Source organism: Chiloscyllium plagiosum, unplaced genomic scaffold (assembly GCF_037043375.1).
Source record: "Chiloscyllium plagiosum isolate Xiang-an unplaced genomic scaffold, Cpla_swu_hap1 HiC_scaffold_37, whole genome shotgun sequence".
Taxonomy (NCBI): Eukaryota; Metazoa; Chordata; class Chondrichthyes; order Orectolobiformes; family Hemiscylliidae; genus Chiloscyllium; species Chiloscyllium plagiosum.
The window spans coordinates 11,400,052-11,418,734 of NW_028270175.1; the positions used below are offsets into that span (position 1 = coordinate 11,400,052).

The 18,683-nt window shown below is 39.9% G+C and overlaps 1 protein-coding gene across 5 annotated transcripts in view; it reads left to right on the top strand.

Moving 5' to 3' along the window:
- Window positions 1-18,178, top strand: part of ptpn11b (protein tyrosine phosphatase non-receptor type 11b) — a 138,842-nt gene extending 120,664 nt beyond the window's left edge. For 3 of the 5 annotated variants that reach the window (XM_087980315.1, XM_043676117.2, XM_043676120.2), the window contains exons 13-16: window positions 3,316-3,467; window positions 8,016-8,113; window positions 14,979-15,079; window positions 17,283-18,178. In XM_087980315.1, coding sequence (XP_087836441.1) covers window positions 3,316-3,467; window positions 8,016-8,113; window positions 14,979-15,060 — 332 coding nt within the window. In that variant the 3' untranslated portion in view covers window positions 15,061-15,079; window positions 17,283-18,178. Of the gene's footprint in view, window positions 1-3,315; window positions 3,468-8,015; window positions 8,114-14,978; window positions 15,083-17,282 lie in introns of all 5 variants that reach the window. The other 2 variants (XM_043676119.2, XM_087980314.1) reach the window with 2 other exon arrangements.
- The last annotated feature ends 505 nt before the right edge of the window (window positions 18,179-18,683 follow it).

Sequence of the window (18,683 nt, forward strand, 5' to 3'; positions counted from 1 at the left end):
AGGGCTTATGCCCGAAACGTCGATTCTCCTGTTCCCTGGATGCTGCCTGACCTGCTGCGCTTTTCCAGCAACACATTTCCAGCTCTAATCTCCAGCATCTGCAGACCTCACTTTCTCCTGTATAGTCACAACATGACCTCCCAACTCCTGTACTCAATACTCTAACAAATAAAGGAAAGCATACCAAACGCCTTCTTCACTATCCTATCCATCTGCGACTCCACTTTCAAGGAGCTATGAAACTGCACTCCAAGGTCTCTTTGTTCAGCAACATTCCCTAGGACCTTACCATTAAGTGTATAAGTCCTGCTAAGATTTGCTTTCCCAAAATGCAGCACCTCTCACTTATCTGAATTAAACTCCATCTGCTACTTCTTAGCCCAATGGCCCATCTGGTCCAGATCCTGTTGTAATCTGAGGTAACCCTCTTCACTGTCCACTACACCTCCAATTTTGGTGTCATCTGCAAACTTACTAACTGTACCTCTTATGCTCGCATCCAAATCATTTATGTAAATGTCAAAAAGTAGAGGACCCAGTACCGATCCTTGTGCACTCCACTGGTCACAGGCCTCCACTGGCTCCAGTCTGAAAAACAACCCTCCACCACCACCCTCTGTCTTCTCCCTTTGAGCCAGTTCTATATCCAAATGGCTAGTTCTTCCTTTAGCAAGGTTAGATCTCATGGAATAATCAGTCTCCCATGGGGAAACTTGTCAAACACCTTACTGAAGTCCATATAGATCACATCTACTGCTCTGCCCTGCCCTCATCAATCTTTTTTGTTACTTCTTCAAAAAACTCAATCAAGTTTGTGAGACACGATTTCCCACGCACAAAGCTATGTTGACTATCCCTAATCAGTTCTTGCCTTTCCAAATACATGTACATCCTGTCCGTCAGGATTCCCTCCAACAATTTGCCCACCACTGAGGTCAGGCTCACCGGTCTATAGTTCCTTGGCTTGTCTTTGCAAACATTCTGAATCTCTGTGCAAAGCAAACGACCAGAGAAAGAACACTGCCCTGCAAGTGTTTAATGACCAATTGGCTGTTAATAGACTAGAGGCAGGATTTCTGCCCATTATGGATGTGAATTCGCACCTCAGAACTGCCAGACCAGTCAGAGACTGGTTTCTCTCAATGTTCCAGTAACACCAAGCTGCTAGTGCAGGTTCTTCACTTGACTGTGAAGATGTAAGAGCCAATGGATTAGATCTTTCAGTGTTCTGGAGTCAATAAGAGAGGGTCGGTGAGCTGCATGGTGATTGGGGTTTGATGGGGCATCGGAACAAACAACCTGTACAGCAGGAATACTCAAGGAGGTCTGTCAAGGAGAGACTACTTCCCTGCCATAACAACCTGTGCAGGGAAACCAGCAGGATAAGGCCCTTAAGTGGACCTAGGCACAATTTACACCCTGGTGGGCTGGTCACTTAAAATTATTCTGTCAATAGTATAATTGCAGAGGTAGGAAGTTAGATTGGATCAGCAGCAGGGGAGAATTAAATCCAGCCAATTTTATTTCATTCACCTTCTTCTCTCTGCTGCTCACATCCTGAAATTTTTTTATTTGAGGTGAAATGTGTCATTTCTGACTACGTGGTGGATTTTAAAACTGCTGGGCCAATTACATTGCTTCCCTCAAGTGTGTATTTCAAGTGTGAAATTCATTTTTATTCGTGTTTAATTTTTGATAATGCATGCTATTTTTCCATCTGTCCGGTCTTTCATCTTCCATCTCTTTCTAAATGCGTTTCCTCTTGTCTCCTTTTTAAAATATTTGCTTACATGTTTAATATCAGAAATTAGAGTCTGTCCCTAGCAACATGTAGAATCTTGTAGTTCAGTGCACCCAAGGAACTAGATGGTAGACTGAGAGAAAGACATTATCAAAAAACTTAGAAAATAGATTTTACGAAAGCAAGCCATGCAGAAAATCATACAGGACAGTTGCCTATTTAGGCCATCATGTTATACATGCATATAAGAAAACAAACATCCTATATCTTTTGAGAGCATCTAGTTCTCAGCAACTAGAAAGACTTACCAGCACCAGAGACAAATGCCTTGGGTTATGGGGGGAGTGGGGGAAGAGAGAGGAAAGAGCAGGAGGAGGCCGAAGTTGACATCTGCTCAACCATAAAGAAAAAGGCAAATGTACTTACTGATATGGTGAAAGGGGATAGATTTAAAAGGACCTGAAGGGTAATTCTGTCATGCAGAGGCTGATGCGTGTATTGAGCAAGTTCCCCCAGAGGTGGAGACAGGTACAATTACGACATTTAGAAGGCATCTGGATAGATAAATGAATAGAAAGGGTTTAGTGAGATAGAATCCAAATGCTGGAAAATGGGATTGTGTAAGATTGGGATGTCTGGGTGCAGGCAAATTGGACCAATTGTTCTGTTTCTGAGCTGGATAACCCTGACTCCAAATGAGGTTTGTGAAACTGTGTTCAATTAAGGAAATGAGAACTTGAGACACTTTTAGAATATTAGAGCGCAGTACAGGCCCTTCGGCCCTCGATGTTGCACCGACCTGTGGAACCAATCTGAAGCCCATCCATCTTACACTGTTCCATTTTCATCTATATGTTTATCCATTGACCATTTAAATGCACTTAAAAGTTGACAAGTCTACTATGGTTTCAGGCCCCTATGTGTGTTCCACGCCCCGACTTCTCGGAGTAAAGAAACTACCTCTGACATCTGTCCTATATCTATCACCCCTCAATTTAAAGCTGTGTCCCCTCATGCTAGCCATCACCATCCAAGGAAAAAGGCTCTCACTATCCACCCTCTGATTTTATATTTGACACAGCTTCAGTTTTGCTTCTGGATAAGCAGTGCCCAAACATCATTTTCCTATACGTTGCGGAGATAGTTTTTAATTATCCCAAAGCAGAATCATAAATTGTACACTTCACTAACATAAAGATATGTACTTCTCCAATCAAACTACAAAGCTGCCAAATGTTAAAGCACCTTCTAGATTGCCTCAGCATCATCTGCTACATTGTAGATCACAACAAGTAGTATTCAATAATGACATCAAGTTCAGTGTGGAATAACAATAAGTGTGTAAATACATATTTAGGAAGAGAAATCTGCTGTTTTTACTGATTTTCTACTGAAGTTATGACAGTGCATTAGGAGTATCTCCTTTGAAATTTCGATGTTAATTTCAAAATCTGATCAGAACAAGCACACACTGTTAGACAAAACTTCTATGACTGTTGTGTTCTGGCTGAAAACATGTTTTGTAAGCCTTTGTTCAAGATTCAGGAACTGTCTTTTCTTCCCCACTTCTGTAGGTTTGGACTGTGATATCGACATCCCTAAAACGATTCAAATGGTACGAAAACAAAGATCAGGCATGGTACAGACAGAGGCTCAGTATAAATTCATATACATGGCTGTACAGCAATATATTGAGACAGTTCAAAAAAGACTACAGGAGGAACAGGTAGTTATATCACTTAACAATTTGGAAAATGTTAACAATTTCAATAGATCACTTTACACTGCTTACTAAAACTTTTAGAACCCATTCATGTCATTATAATAAACAAGGAGAACTATTTTTTTGTGGCATAAATATTGACAGAAAAGACTGGTTTTCAAAGTATTTAACTTTATACTAACCAAAATATTACAGTATTTGAATCTGCAAACCTAATTTAGATCAAGAATAGATCATCTGAAATCTCCTAAATCATACGTATATTTGTGTTGTCTAAAATTAGAACTATTTTAATAACTTTCTTTCCATTCAAAACACGCATTGGTGTATTATCTAATTTGGATCTTTAAATATTTCAGCACTATCTGCACACTGCAGTAGCAGTAAACTCTCATCTGTTGACACTTACAATTTCTATGATTTTGATCAAAGTTGTTCTTATTGTATGCCTATATTATGCTAAATGTGTTTGCTGCCCTTTGGCAAAAGTCAGATTTAAACGTGCTTTGAAACATAACTTGGGCATGATGCATTTTTCATAAATTGTGCAATTTCTACCCTAATCAAAGAGTAACTTTCCACTAGCTATAATCATGCAATGTGCCACCAAATACATTTTTCACTTTTTTTATTTAAAAAAAAACAACTGGTTATTGAGGTATATATTCAACTATGAAAGTCTTCAAGAAAAGAAATTAAAATAGTTGCAAAGAGAGGAGTAAACAGCAGCCAGTGTGAGAATTGACACATGAACAATTCATATCAATTTATTTTTTATTCATTAAGGGGGGCATTGTTTATGATCATTGATTTTCCATTTTATCAATGCTTGAGATGTAATTGAATGGCTTGCTAGACAGTTAAAAGTCAATGACATTGCTTTAGTTTGTAGACTTGCATAGGCCAGATCTGGTGGGGGTGATTAGTTTTTTTTTCCCTCTTTCACGCACTCTATAAAAAAAAGTGAGAGAGATTTCTCTGGTAGTCTGTGAACTTCAGGATTATCCACGCTGCTGCTAGATTTTTAATTCCAGATTCATTTAAGTACATCATGATGGGATTTAAACTCAGGGTTGCAGTTAATGGAGGTGACCTAGATCTCCTGAGAGTTGCAAGTATCCTTTTATAAATAAGATCTTCCAGAATTAAACCACCATCTCAGGATTTGTTCATCATGCTTTCTGCATGGTGAAGCCCTAAATTGATTCCCTATCTTCCCTCCTAACTTAAACACAAGACAAGGAATGAACATTTTGATGTCTTTCCTCAGATTGTGGAGAAAGAGTTGTTGTTAACAAAGCAAAATGAAAGAAACCACCAGAAATAGCACAGGAGAGGAAGCCATAGCAGGAAATGTTCCTGCCTTGAAAGAGTATTCCCAAAGACCTGCTTGTTTCATTGGTGAGCTCTTTCAACATGCAGAGCAGTGCTGCCTGATTGACGCGGGGCCCCAGTTCCCAAATTAAGACACAAACTGGGCAATGCACACTCCATGGTGGTCTGCATTGTTTCAATTGAGGTTAAGCTAGAGAGACCCGAGTTAAGTTAATAATTACCTTTTTGGGAGGGGTAAAAGAAGCATAACCACTTCTCCAAATTCCACAAAAATTCCATCCCTAAGCTGCTACCCCTCCAGGTCCATGCCATCCCTCCCTTTCCTCCGCACCCAGACATCAACAAGTTACACAATGTTTAAGATAGCCCAGACCTCTGATGTAATTATTTACATCACAGTCTACTGGATGGATGTTATTAATATATATTTGTATAAATAATGTGACCACAGCCATGGATTCCATTCAGCTTTTGCTGCTAAAGTTGTTTAGTCCACCTATTAGATGTGTGCAGCTAGAATATAATAAAACGCCAGATCTTGGGCAAGAAAGTTACCTACAGTCTCTGTTTTAATCAGCAAAACTTTGAAAGTGTTGATGTTCTTCTTCCTTCAGCCCAACCGGTTACTGTGATGTTTATTTGCAGTAAGCATGCACACAGCTCACCAGGACTGTTTCAAAATCGAGTTTAGGTTAATGTATAGCGAATGTTATAGTAAGCAGCCAAAAAGTGCTGTTATTCTTCAGATTGAGAGAAACTTGTGCTATTATAAGACAGAGGAGGACAAACCCATTCTTTGGTTTGCTAGTTTTTTGGAATGATTGTTCTAAGTTGGGCACAAAGTGTTGCCACAGTTTTCACTGAGAGTGACAGGCTGGCTATCAAATGTTAATCTGGTGGAATCCAGCTGCGCAGGGAGCCAGCCTGAGGTGTGTTAGATGTCCTCCATAAGCAAAGGTTTTACGGTCTTCAATTGTGCATTCAATGTGTATCGCTAATGTCATGCCAGATCTTTTCTCCGAGAGTACATCCACAATGTAAACACATTCCATGGGAGAGCTGTACGTATATCTAAAACTGCTATCTTCTCCCTGTCACATTACTTTTGGACTTCACACTTATATATTATAAAAATTATATGATGTTGAATGTTTTGTAAATATTTTGTAAACATACATGTTTGAAACGATTGTAGTAATTCCTGAACAAGCACGAAACCTACCAATCAACCAGTAGAAAGCAGAAATGATGTTCAATCAACTAGCACTTTGTAGAGTTACCTGGTCAAAGACTCTCTGGTCAATGCTGTCCCCAAAGACCGTGCAAAAGGAGGGGAAGAAACTATTATTATTAAATTTTTATAAATAATAGCCCAATGGAAACAGATTATTTTGTGTCCACTAAATTCATCAATTTTTTTCAAATAATCAGAAAAAGCTATATCTGCATTTTCATACAATTTATTCAAGTGTTTTTCAAAATGCAGGAAGGAATGCTACTCAGCAACATAACATCCACTGAACACATCAAAAACCTAAAAACTCTCACTCCATATTATCTTCAGACAAAATAATACATCCCAATCTGCTTCATAAATGGCATCATTAAACAAAATTGTTTGTCTTCATTAGCCTGCTACACTATTCAGGGCTTGCTTTGAAATCTGCAATACTTATTTCCTTTTTTTATTTCAAAGTGAAAATTTAGAGATATCTCTAAGAAACTGAATCCATTATAATAATTGTAATAGATATGTTTTGCAACTTCACTTTCCAAATGCAGCCACAATCTTGGGATTTACTCTGCACGATTATTCTTAGACATCAATTTAAGCTGTATTCAGAACTTCCTTCAATCTCAACAATTCTTATCCAATATCTTGATGTTTTAGGTGCTGTTCAAATCTAATTAATTTTGAACCGTGCTTTGAGTCTTCAGTTCCTCCTTGATACTGTGGCTCAAATCTTCTGAAAACACCAATTGCCGTATGATTGCTGCTCCTGCACTACTTTCTTGCCATATACTCTGCACTTCTGGGCCCACGTTCTGATACCAGAGGCTACAGAAATGAGAAGCGCATCTTCATTCCAGCTGAATTGTATAGGATCACCGAGAAAGCCAAGCCACAGTCTCTTTTACAGCACTCCAAGATTATTTGAATAAGTGAGGAATTTCTGAAAGCCTTGTTGAGAAGCTATGGAGCGAAGTTTAACCGGGTTGGGTGGGATGATCTGGTCAGGTCAAAAAGGATGAAGATGTCATGGTTCAGCAGGGTAGAAATGTATGGGTTTCAGAGAGGGTCTGTTTGAATCACCCCTGAGTAAGAACAGGCTTCAATTCTTCCTGCGTAACTATTCAGGCAAGTGAGTCGGAACCATCCAAAGTTTTCAACTCTGAATTAGAGTAAGAAACTTCTTCAGAGAATTCCAGAAGTTTAAACTTTCTGAGCAATTCACAGGTAGTCAGTGGGCAGGGACTATTGAGAGGTTCTTTAGCGTATCATTCAGGCTACATTGCTTTTTTCCAATTAGAAGATTTGGACTGTGTTGCCATTTTAGAATGCAGGAGTGGCCAAAAGTAGAGAGTTTGGAATTTTTCAGCTAAAATTCAGCTGTCAAATATATGTGAGTTAAATGTAAAATACATAGTTTTTGTCCAAAAATCGGAGGTCAACTTTTATGAGAGATTATTCATGTCTACAGGACGACAGCAATGACAATTTTTAGAAACATGGCTATTAGGTTTAGCTCCTTAGCCATTGACAAAGTCCAAGGCTCATGTGAAATGTGAAATTTTTTTGCTGATCCAAGTTGCCCTGTATTGACATTTCAAAAGTCAGTCAATTCTTTGACTGTCAGGCAACATTTACACAGCCCCACCCATTCACAACCATTTAATTCCACTGTCTGCTTAAAGCCATGAGATGAAAAAAGGAAAGTACCAAGGAATAAGGGCATTTAAGTAATGTCCTTTAGGTAATGAAATCTGTCACCCTTATTTGGTCATAGCAATGTGGTCAGCTCGTAACTGCCTTCTGAAATCACCAAATCACATCTGATGATAGCATGAATAGAAAAAAAACTGATCAAACCTTTTAGAGTGAACTAAACAAAAGAGAATGTATTTTTAAAGTGGAGGCAATATCTTGTAAACATTTTGTAAATATTTGGCTAGACTACTGATGACTTTTGAGCATTTGAATATTATTTCTTCCAGAAAAACAAAACAAAGGAACGAGAGTATTCAAATATCCACTATCTTACGGATAAAGCAAAAAACAAAAGATATCCTGCACCATCTCGAGCTTTTTCAACGTAAGTAATTCTGTTTGTGGTAGATTGAAGAAATTCTGTCAAAGCATTTTGCAGATTGTAGCTTGCATTTTCCACTAGATTTCACATTTGTACAGCATAGTTCAACTGAAAGTCATGTTAGCACAAGAAAAATTTCTCCCTTCACCACCAAAGCTCAGCAGAAGTGTGCACCACAAAATGTACCATAGAAATTTACCAAAGCTCCTAAGACAGCAACATCCAAACCCATGACCACTACTATTTAAAAGGACAAGGGCAGGAGGTTCGTGGGAACACCATTACATACAGGTTCACATTCAAGTCATGGACCATGCTGACTTGAAATATATTATAGTTCTTCTGTGTTGTGAGTCAAAATCTTTGAATTCCTGGAATGATTTGAAGCTTTATTGTCACATGTACTCAAATGAGTACAGTGAAAAGTCTACAAGTTGTCACATTATGGCATGATCTTCAGTACAAAGGTACAGATTTTCAAGAACAAATTCTTAGGAAAAGAATTTGAAAAGTAATTAGTAAGTTTGCAGATGACACCAAAATTGGAGGTGTAGTGGACAGCGAAGAAGGTTACCTCAGATTACAACAGGATCTTGATCAGATGGGCCATTGGGCTGAGGAGTAGCAGATGGAATTTAATTCAGATAAATGTGAGGTGCTGCATTTTGGAATAGCAAATCAGAGCAGGACTTATACACTTGATGGTAAGATCTTGGGAGTGTTACTGAACAAAGAGACCTTGGAGTGCAGGTGCATAGTTCCTTGAAAGTAGAGCCTCAGGTAGATAGGATAGTGAAGAAGGCATTTGGTATGCTTTCCTTTATTGGTCAGAGTATTGACTATAGGAGTTGGGAGACAATGTTGCGCTGTACAGGACATAGGTTAGGCCACTTTTGGAATATTGTGTGCAGTTCTAGTCTCCTTCCTATTGGAAAGATGTTGTGAAAATTGAAAGGGGTCAAAAAAGATTTACAAAGATGTTGCCAGGGTTGGAGGATTTGAACAGTCGGGAAAGACTGAATAGGCTGGGACTGTTTTCCCTGGAGCGTCGGAGGCTGAGGGGTGACCTTATAGAGATTTATAAAATCATGAGGGGCATGAATAGAGTAAATAGACAAAGTCTTTTCCCTGTGGTGGGAGAGTCCAGAACTAGAGGACATAGGTTTAGACTGAGAGGGGAAAGATATAAAAGGGATTTAAGAGGCACCTTTATAAACAGAGGGTGGTGCGAGTATGAAATAAGCTGCCAGAGGAAGTGGTGGAGGCTGGTACAATTACAGTGTTTAAAAGGCATATGAATAGGAAAAGTTTCGCGGGATATGGGCTAAATGCTAGCAAATGGGACTAGATTAGGTTAGGATATCTGGTTGGCATGGGCGAGTTGAACTGAAGGGTTTGTTTCCATGCTGTACATCTCTGACTCGTATGATGCTAAAGAAATAAAATGTTCAGAATAACAGTCTTTCTAGCCCAGTCCACATGGCACATAGCCTCCAGTAATTGAAAGAAAAACAGACTTCCACCGTCTCGCTGCTGTCTGCGCAGGATGTAGGAGTTGCCTCACTTTACGCACCATCTTGTCAAAATTGGGCGCACCTCACTGATACTGTTAATCCCGCATTTGTCCCACAACAAGAGTCCCTGGCTCTGCTGCTGCCTTGATGACGCCAGGACTCCCCACTCCTGGCATAAACATGCTGCAGCTGCTGCCACACCAGTGCCAGGAAACTCTGCTCTGAGCCTACTGCCACCAGGAGTCCATGGCTCCACTGTAAGCCAGGCCGCCAAGAGGCCCCACTTCGGCTGCCGATGTCGCCGCCATCTTGAAGAGTCACTGCTATCCCTGATCACTGGAGGAACTTTGTTGCCATTGCCAGTGCTGGGAGGATGTCCGTGCTGTCGCTGCCTCCAGTACCCAGGAGAATCTGCGTCACCACTCTGCACATGGCCTGTTCTCACTGCCACACCAATGCTGTCGACCCACCTGCCACAGGGGAAAAAAATAAGCAGAAGCAAAAGGAAAAAAAAGGGAAAGCAGATGGAAGCCCCAGGCAAGAGCTCACATGCAGCCCTGCTACTTTGCCATCATCTTGAACTTGTATCAATGTTGGCCTGGCCAGCCTCGCGTGATTGAATAAAACAAAAACGTGGACTTCACGTGCAAATCACATCCAACAGACATTAAGTCCATGATTGTTTCTTAGTGTCATAAACACTGTCCAGCAGTTGACCCCACCCACAGAACTGGCCATACCTCACCCAGATTACACTAATAGACATGTTAAAAGCTTTTGAATGTATATATTTTTATTAACTTAATCAGAAATGGACTGGTGCGAGTCACTATAAGTGGCAAATGGTTCACTGTATATTTTTGTCATTTCAGTAATTTATGATCAACTTCATGACAATTAGTTAACCAGACAATTTTAAAAAGCTTTATTTTTCACGATCAACCCGATTTCAGTTGTACAGTCGGTTCTGTCATAACGCAGTAATTCTGTTCTTGTGCAATCCCGTGTTATAAGAAAATTAGCTAGTAGCAGCACCATTCAAACTAATGGGACTGAAATCATGTTATAACCAATACACGCTTTAAAAGTTTGCACTTTAGAAAGTGTCCCCAATTTGTCAATCGCGTTACAGCGAATTTGCATTAATAAGACATGTTATAGCAGAATGACCTGTATTAATCAAAATCCACTTAGCATTTAAATTAATCAATAAATATTTTTAAGACTTTTTATAAATTAAGTTCTAAAACTCTACCCAATTTGTGTTGAGTTACTATAGATCTTACATTTGCCAATATGGAAATTGGGAATAGTTGAGGAAATGATACTCTTTATCATTATCCCAGTTGTTTGCAAAATTTTAACCGAAATTGGATGCAATTTGCAAAGTAAAACCTACTCTCTGGACTGGGAAGTACTGTAGGATATCCCTTATATGCAAAGTTTAAGAGGGGATTCAAACAGATTACCAACTCTTACAAAGTTCAAACTTCTGACTTTGTGAACTTTTGTATAATAATGTCACTCAGTATAAGATCTAGGTTTTGGATTTTGTTAATTGGCAGGACTGCAAAATAACATTTTAATGGTTCACCAGAACCGGAAGCAATAAAATGGAGTAGGACATGCTGGTAGTTTACATAAATATTAGAACATTACAGCGCAATACAGGCCCTTCGACCCCTGACATTCCGCCAATTTATGGAACCAATCTGAAGCCTATCTATTCTACACTATTCAATTTTCATCCATATGTTTATCCGATGACCATTTAAATTGCCTTAAAGTTGGCGAGTTTACGACTGTTGCAGGCAGTGCGTTCCACGCCACTCCTACTCTGAGTAAAGAAACTACTTCTGACATGTGTCCTATATCTATTACTCCTCAATTTAAAGCTATGTCCACTCGTGCTAGCTATCACCATCCAAGGAAAAGGCACTAATTGTCCACCCTACCTAACCCTCTAATTATCTTGTATGTCTCTAAGTTACCTCTCAACCTTCTTCTCTCTGATGAAAACAGCCTCATGTCTCTCAGCCTTCATCATAAAACCTTCCCTCCATATCAGGCAAAATCTTAGTAAATCTCCTCTAAACCCTTTCCAAAGCTTCCATGTCCTTCCTATAATGCAGTGACCAGAACTGTACGCAATACTGCACCAGAGTTTCCTACAGCTGCAGCATAGCTTCGTGGCTCTGAAACTCAATTCCTCTGCCAATAAAAGCCTGATAGGTACATACTTACCAAGGGCACGCAGTAGCTGTTCCTTGAATAAGCTCCACATTTCAATTGTGCCCATCCCCTGCAGTTTCCTTCCCCATCCTATGCATCCTAAATCTTGCCTAATCGCATCATGATTGCCTTTCCCCCAGCAATAACTCTTGGCCTGCATTTTTTTACCTGTCCTTTTCCATCACTAAAGTAAACATAACCAAATTGTGGTCACTACCACCAAAGTGCTCACCTCCCTCCAAATCAAACACCTGGTCAGGTTCATTACCCAGTACCAAATCCAATGTGGCCTCGCGCCTTGTTGGCTTTTCTACATACTGTGTCAAGAAACCCTCCAGCACACATTGGACAAAAACTGACCCATCTAAAGTGCTTGGAAAGTTAAAGTTAAAGAAGAACTACCCTGTTACTCTCACCTCCTATCCAGAATAATATTTGCTATCCTTTCCTCTACACCTCTGGAAATATTTGGAGGCCTATAGAAAACTCCCAACAGGGTGACCTCTCCTTTCCTGTTTCTAATCTCAGCCCATACTACCTCAGTAGACAAGTCTTCAAATGTCCTTTCTGCCACTGTACTACTGTCCTTGACTAACAATGCCACCTCCCCCTGTTTTACTATCCTCTCTGTTCTTACTGAAACATCTAAATCCTGGAACCTGCAACAACCATTCTTGTCCCTGCTCTATCCATGTCTTCAAAATGGCCACAACATTGAAGTCCTAGGTACAAACCCATGTTGCAACCTCACTCACCTTATTCTGGATGCTTCTGGCATTGAAGTAGACACACTTCAAACCCCCTTCCTGCTTGTTGGTGAACTCTTGTGACCTTGAAACCATATTTCTGACCTCCCTGCACTCAACCTCCTGGACACTGGAGCTACAATTTAGGTTCCCATCCCCTTGCTGAATTAGTGTGAACTCTCCCGAATAGCATTCGCAAATTCTCCACCCCACTCCCCATCCCAACCAGCATACTGGTACTCCTCTGGTACCAAAACAGTTTGTTGGGCATGTAAGGAGAAAGCTGATAATGAAGTCAATCAGCTATTCAACTGATTTCATGGATATCACGTAAAAGCAAAGAAAATGGGAGCAGGAATAGTCAACCCTGATCTGCCATTCAGTAAGGCCATATCTGATTTGATTGTAGTCTTGCCTCCACTTTCTTACCTGGCACTCCTAACACTTGACATACATCTGTGCAATGAGCAGATCTGCTAATTACTGTTCACTGACGTGTTCAGCAACACAAAGGACCCCCACTAGCATTATTTCAAGGGTCTGGTATCCAGGTGAAGTGCTTTGGTCTGACCTCTGCTGTAAAGTTAATGCAAATACTGTGGCTTGCTTTGACAGGTTTTACGGTGAGCTACTGTCCATATTCAGGAGGCTAGAGGACTCAATGGTGCAAGAAAAAAGGGTGTTTTTTTTTCAGTCATAAGATGTGAACCCAGAATTTGTTGCTGTTCCTTAATTACATTTGAAAAGGCAACCACCTTGAAGCACTGCAGTCCACGGTGTAGGTATGCCCACTGTACTCATGTTAAAGGAGGTCCATGATTTTTACTCTGCAGCAATGATGGAACAGCGATATAGTTCCGAGTCATGGTGGTATGTAGCTTGGAGGAGAACTTGATGTGATTGCAGCACCTCTAGACCTACAACATGTACAGCAAATACAGCAGGAACCACTGAGTAGGGAACGACGCTCCGTGAAAACGGAAGTGGAGGGTTGCCGACCCACTAAGGGATTTTCCAGAGTATGCTCTCGCCATCACCCATACCAAAGAATGCTGCCTGAGGTGACCCAGGTTTGAAATTGAGGTGACCCAGGTTTGACATTGAGGTGATATGGGCCGGGTGCTGGCAGGTGGGACTAGATTGGGTTGGGATATCTGGTTAGCTTGGACAGGTTGGACCGAAGGGTCTGTTTCCATGCTGTACATCTTTATGACTCAGGTTTGACATTGAGGTGGTCATAATGTGAAACAAAGAAAATGGATGCTGGATCTGAAACAAACAAAAAACAGAAATTGCTGGAGAAACTTTGGTCCAGCAGCATCCATGAAGAGAAAACAGAGCCAACATTTCAGGACCAGTGACCGTTCTTTGGAATTGTATTGCAGGAGGATATTGCTGCCAGTGGCCACAAAAGTCACAGTAGCATTCAACCTATATGGCTGGATCTATCTAAGCTGGGAAAGGTGATCAATCCAACAATCCTTCTGCATGTTTGTGTGCGAAGAAGAGAATAAGCTGTTCTCAGCATCAGCAGAGAGAAGCCATTGAGAGGACCAGCGGCTTAGCTAGTTTAGGATTTCTAATGTTTCTCGTGACTTGACTACACATACCTGGCTTTGCTGCAGAATTCGCAAAGGAGAGAGGTATAGGAACTGATAGGGCTGCATCTCAAGCCATGTATAATTTAATACATGACAGTTCATAGGGTGTTCAAACAGGAGGGACCCCTGTCAGCCTGCCAAAAACATCACCCAAGGCATGGTCGCTTCTTGCCTGTGATAAAATACCAGAGGAAATGGGTAGGTGATATGCAGCGTAGAACCCGTACATTCAAATATTCTTTGTCTTTGTGAGGATATTGTATTACAGAATCTGACATTTCTCAAATGCAACCACATTAAAAGACTTCAGATCTAAAGTTCTCTCATCATTTACCTTACTCATTGCTGCCCAAATGTGTAATGGTTTATTTGATGAGGAAGTGCCAGTGTTGGGTGAGGCTGGGCAAAATCCGAGGCACATGACACCAAGTTATAGTCCAACAGGTTTATTTGAAATCACAAGCTTTGTCAGGACTTCACCTGATGAGGGAGCAACGCTCTGAAAGCTTGTGATTTCAAATAAATTATTGGATTATAACCTGGTGTCATGTGACTTCTGACATGGTTCATTTGAGTGTACATGTTAATTTTGTACTTTATAATGAATCATTCAATTGTGGGACCACACCCCCAAGGAAATATTCTGTCACTGTCAAGTATACAAAAGATGCAAATGATTTACAAACCCTCTGTGCTCTTGTGTTGAGCAATTTATAGATACATTCATGCCAAGTTGCAGAGTTAAGAGTAGTCATTTTTTTTTCCTTTCCTAAAGGTTAAAAGAACCATCCTGTCTGTATGAAAATTTAAACATCAAAAGTCCGAAATCATCGGGAAGTAGCAACACAAAGAGATAAAAGCACCAAGGGTAGAGAGGTTGTATGTATAATAAGTATATTAACAATACAAGTTACTTAAAAACTCTTTCTTTGTTTGTAATGCACATGCTCCTATATTTTTATATGCCACTATTTTGTAAGTGTTATCACCCACACTGTTGTGAAATGTTCCTTCTGAAGTGCATTCATGTCTTGGATGCTTTCTTCTGACCTGTAAACCCTACTGTCTCTATTTCACTTGTTTTTGGTGTAACCATTATAGACCTTACCTCCTTGTTCTTTTTTTTAAAGCAGTTCTTTCACCGTACCCTTCCCTTCTGCATTACATCAAACCCAGTTATATCTCCCTGCCTTAGTTGCAATACTTTCTTGCTGAATTCCAGTGTTGTCTCTATTCTGTTTCTTCCCTGACCTCTGCAACTGGATAGTACTCTAATATTCAGAATTAATTAGAAGCAGTCTCCAAAACTATGCTGCTTTTCTCACTCCTAACATTCATGCAGCTGCCTACCATTCTCACTGATGGGAGAAAGTGAGGACTGCAGATGCTAGAGATCAGAACTGAAAAATGTGTTGCTGGAAAAGCGCAGCAGGTCAGGCAGCATCAAAGAAGCAGGAGAATCGACGTTTCGGGCATAAGCCCTTCTTCAGGAATGAGGAGGGTGTGCCAAGCAGGCCAAGATAAAAGGTCGGGAGGAGGGACTTGGGGGAGAGGCGTTGGAAATGCGAGAGGTGGAAGGAGGTAGGTTAAGGTGAGGGTGATAGGCCGGAGAGGTCCTGCAATCTTCTTCCTGACCTCTCCGCCACCAACCCCTCTCTGGCCTATCACCCTCACCTTAACCTCCTTCCACTTATCGCATTCCCAACACCCCTCCCCCAAGTCCCTCCTCCTTACCTTTTATCTTAGCCTGCTTGGCACACCCTCCTCATTCTCACTGATGGCCAATTTCTCCAGCTCTCTCCCCATCCTTTCTCTCCTTTTGATACACACCAACTAAGTCTGGCACGAGTTCTCCCTCCCAACCTGATTCAGTGGGACAATAACTATTGTTCCCTCTGTTTGAAGAAACAGACATTCTACAGCTTAATGCAAAGGTTTTACCAACTCATGGCTGGAGGTGAGCATCAACAAGATGACCTGATTTGAGACCTGCTTTGGTGCTGTTAATGTGTTTTCCCTATAACTTGACCTGCCACTGTGTAGACCTCCACTTCCAGAAGCAGAAATCAGTGCATTGGCATATGATCAACATCCACAGAACCTTTAAGCTGTGTGGTCATCCAGCCATCCAAAGGGGACATTGCTGATAACTCTTACCCTTTTATCATGCCTCACTGCCTGATTATTTAGCCCACCAGCCAGATCATGATAGACTGCAGTCCTCAGACTGTATTATGTCTGTGTCCTTATGCCACCAGATCTTCATTTGTGCAACCCGCCCTTTACTATTCCTAACAATCCTCTTAAAATCCTTTAAGTTTCTCATTGTCTACAACCCTACTTAAATCTCTTCCCCTGGAACTCAATTTCTACACACAAATGCTGTTTCTTTTCAATCAAACTTAATTTTTCTGCATGCATTACTCTGCTTTATCTGTTCCTAATGAAAGAATAGACAAATAGTTAACCGTGCCTTTCATGTAAACTGTCCCACACACACACTGCCACCTTCTGGATGTCACAATTTCATAACTCCTCAAATCTTTACAAACTGAATCATTTCCTCACTCCAAACAGAGTTCCTCTGGCTTACCTCAACTCCCACCACATCCATCCTCTCTTTACCTTACTACACTACTCTCAAACAATCCCCTGAAACTGCTCTATCTCACTTCCTCAGGGAATATTTTAGAAACCTCTTTCTTCTCCTGTGATTTGAATTCTTGCAGCTGCCACTCCTCTCCCAACCAACTGTAATGTTTCTTTTCCCTACTTAGGTTTGAAGGTACTTTAACGATGAGGATAAATAAATACTAATGTCACTTTGCAAATTTTTAAGTTATTTTTTATACCAACCTTTGTGTTATAAATAAGCTTTGAGCTGCTTTTGCATTTATGTAGCAAACTTTGATTACTAATCAGATTTATTTGTATAATGATGAAGGATTAAGTCATAAGATTTTGTAATGTCTATTTAATAAATGTTTCTGCCATCTAATTTCCCTGCCCCACCTTTTAAACGTGAGCAGTAACATGAATGATCCTGTCACCTTTAATATTCCATTTTTGCTCTCTCTAGAATTACTTTGGTTTACGTCAAGCTGCTGCCTGCATTTGTAATGAGAATTGCTGTGTCCTAGCTTGCCTGTGGATCTCTATGCAGTGCAATTCTACAAACCAAATGTCTACAGAAAACTGCCTTTCAGAGACTGTTTAATTTATGAATAAGACATTTTAAAAATTACACTTGTCAAGCTTGTATTTATATATTACTTTAAGTGCCTCTTCTTGAAAATGATAAATAATGAAGTTTAATTTTAAGATTTCATGACTATTCAAATACATTGCATGCATTTAGAAAAAAAACAAATATTTGACCTAGAAATCTGTAAATCCATTAATTTCATCATCTACTGCACTGCATGTTTTCAAGATGGAAAAAAAGATAAATTATGATGACAAGAAGTTAAACTATGACAACTACGTTTTGCAAATGTGTTTTTGTATCTAACCATAAAACAAGCTGCACTGGTGGCACTGCCCAGCTTAACAGCAATTCAGATGCTAAAGAAGCCAATTGCCTCAGCAACAGTACCACCAGCAGGAATCATGTGGTACTGCAACAAGAGAAAGTTTAAATCTATTATAATTGTTATTCATAATTGTTTTGCATTGCAGTGAGATTGTAACAACTTTGTAAATTTTAAAGTTGAGGAGCATTTGAGAATCTGTTATATTGGGATTTGCCCAAGCTTTCACTGGCACAACTCGTTGCACATTATAATATTTGATAGAATGGCACTTCTATTGTATTTGAAGTTAGTGGATATATCCGCTAGCCAAAAACTAAGATTTGTGTGTTTTTCTTTAAAATTTAAGTGTTGATCACGTCATTAATAAGGCATTCAGTGCGGAAAACAACAATTTTCTTAAAAGGCATTTTTTACATAATAAAATAGATCTCTCAAAGCAAAATTAGTATGAATGATGGGTTCACTAATAATTTTGATATATTTTTAGTGTTGACTATATGGTGATAATTGCCTCAAAGTCAGTGGGATGCTGTCTTAAAGCCACTAGTTATCAGAATTCACCTTTTATGTATGTTAATATTTATTACTTATACTAGTATTTCTTAAACAGTAGATTCTAACCTGCAGAAATAGAATATTTAGGAGAATGATGGAAGGGGAAAAAAAATTTCATTAATAAGCTGACCTTAAAAACTACTTATGCTGATTGTGGCTGATTATTAGCCGATTTGAGTTCAGCTGTGTCTTTTGGTGAGAATGGTCTCTGTATTTCAGCTAAAGCAGTATTTTGCTTTCAGGATTAGTATTTCAGAAAATAAATTGTGTTTTATATGGGCACTGTCTGAGAAGCAGAGAACCCCTTTGGTGCCCTTAGTGTTGTGAGAGTCTCTCTCACTCACTTCCAGCTAACATTTCTTTATACTGTTCATGGGGAATTATAATGAGAT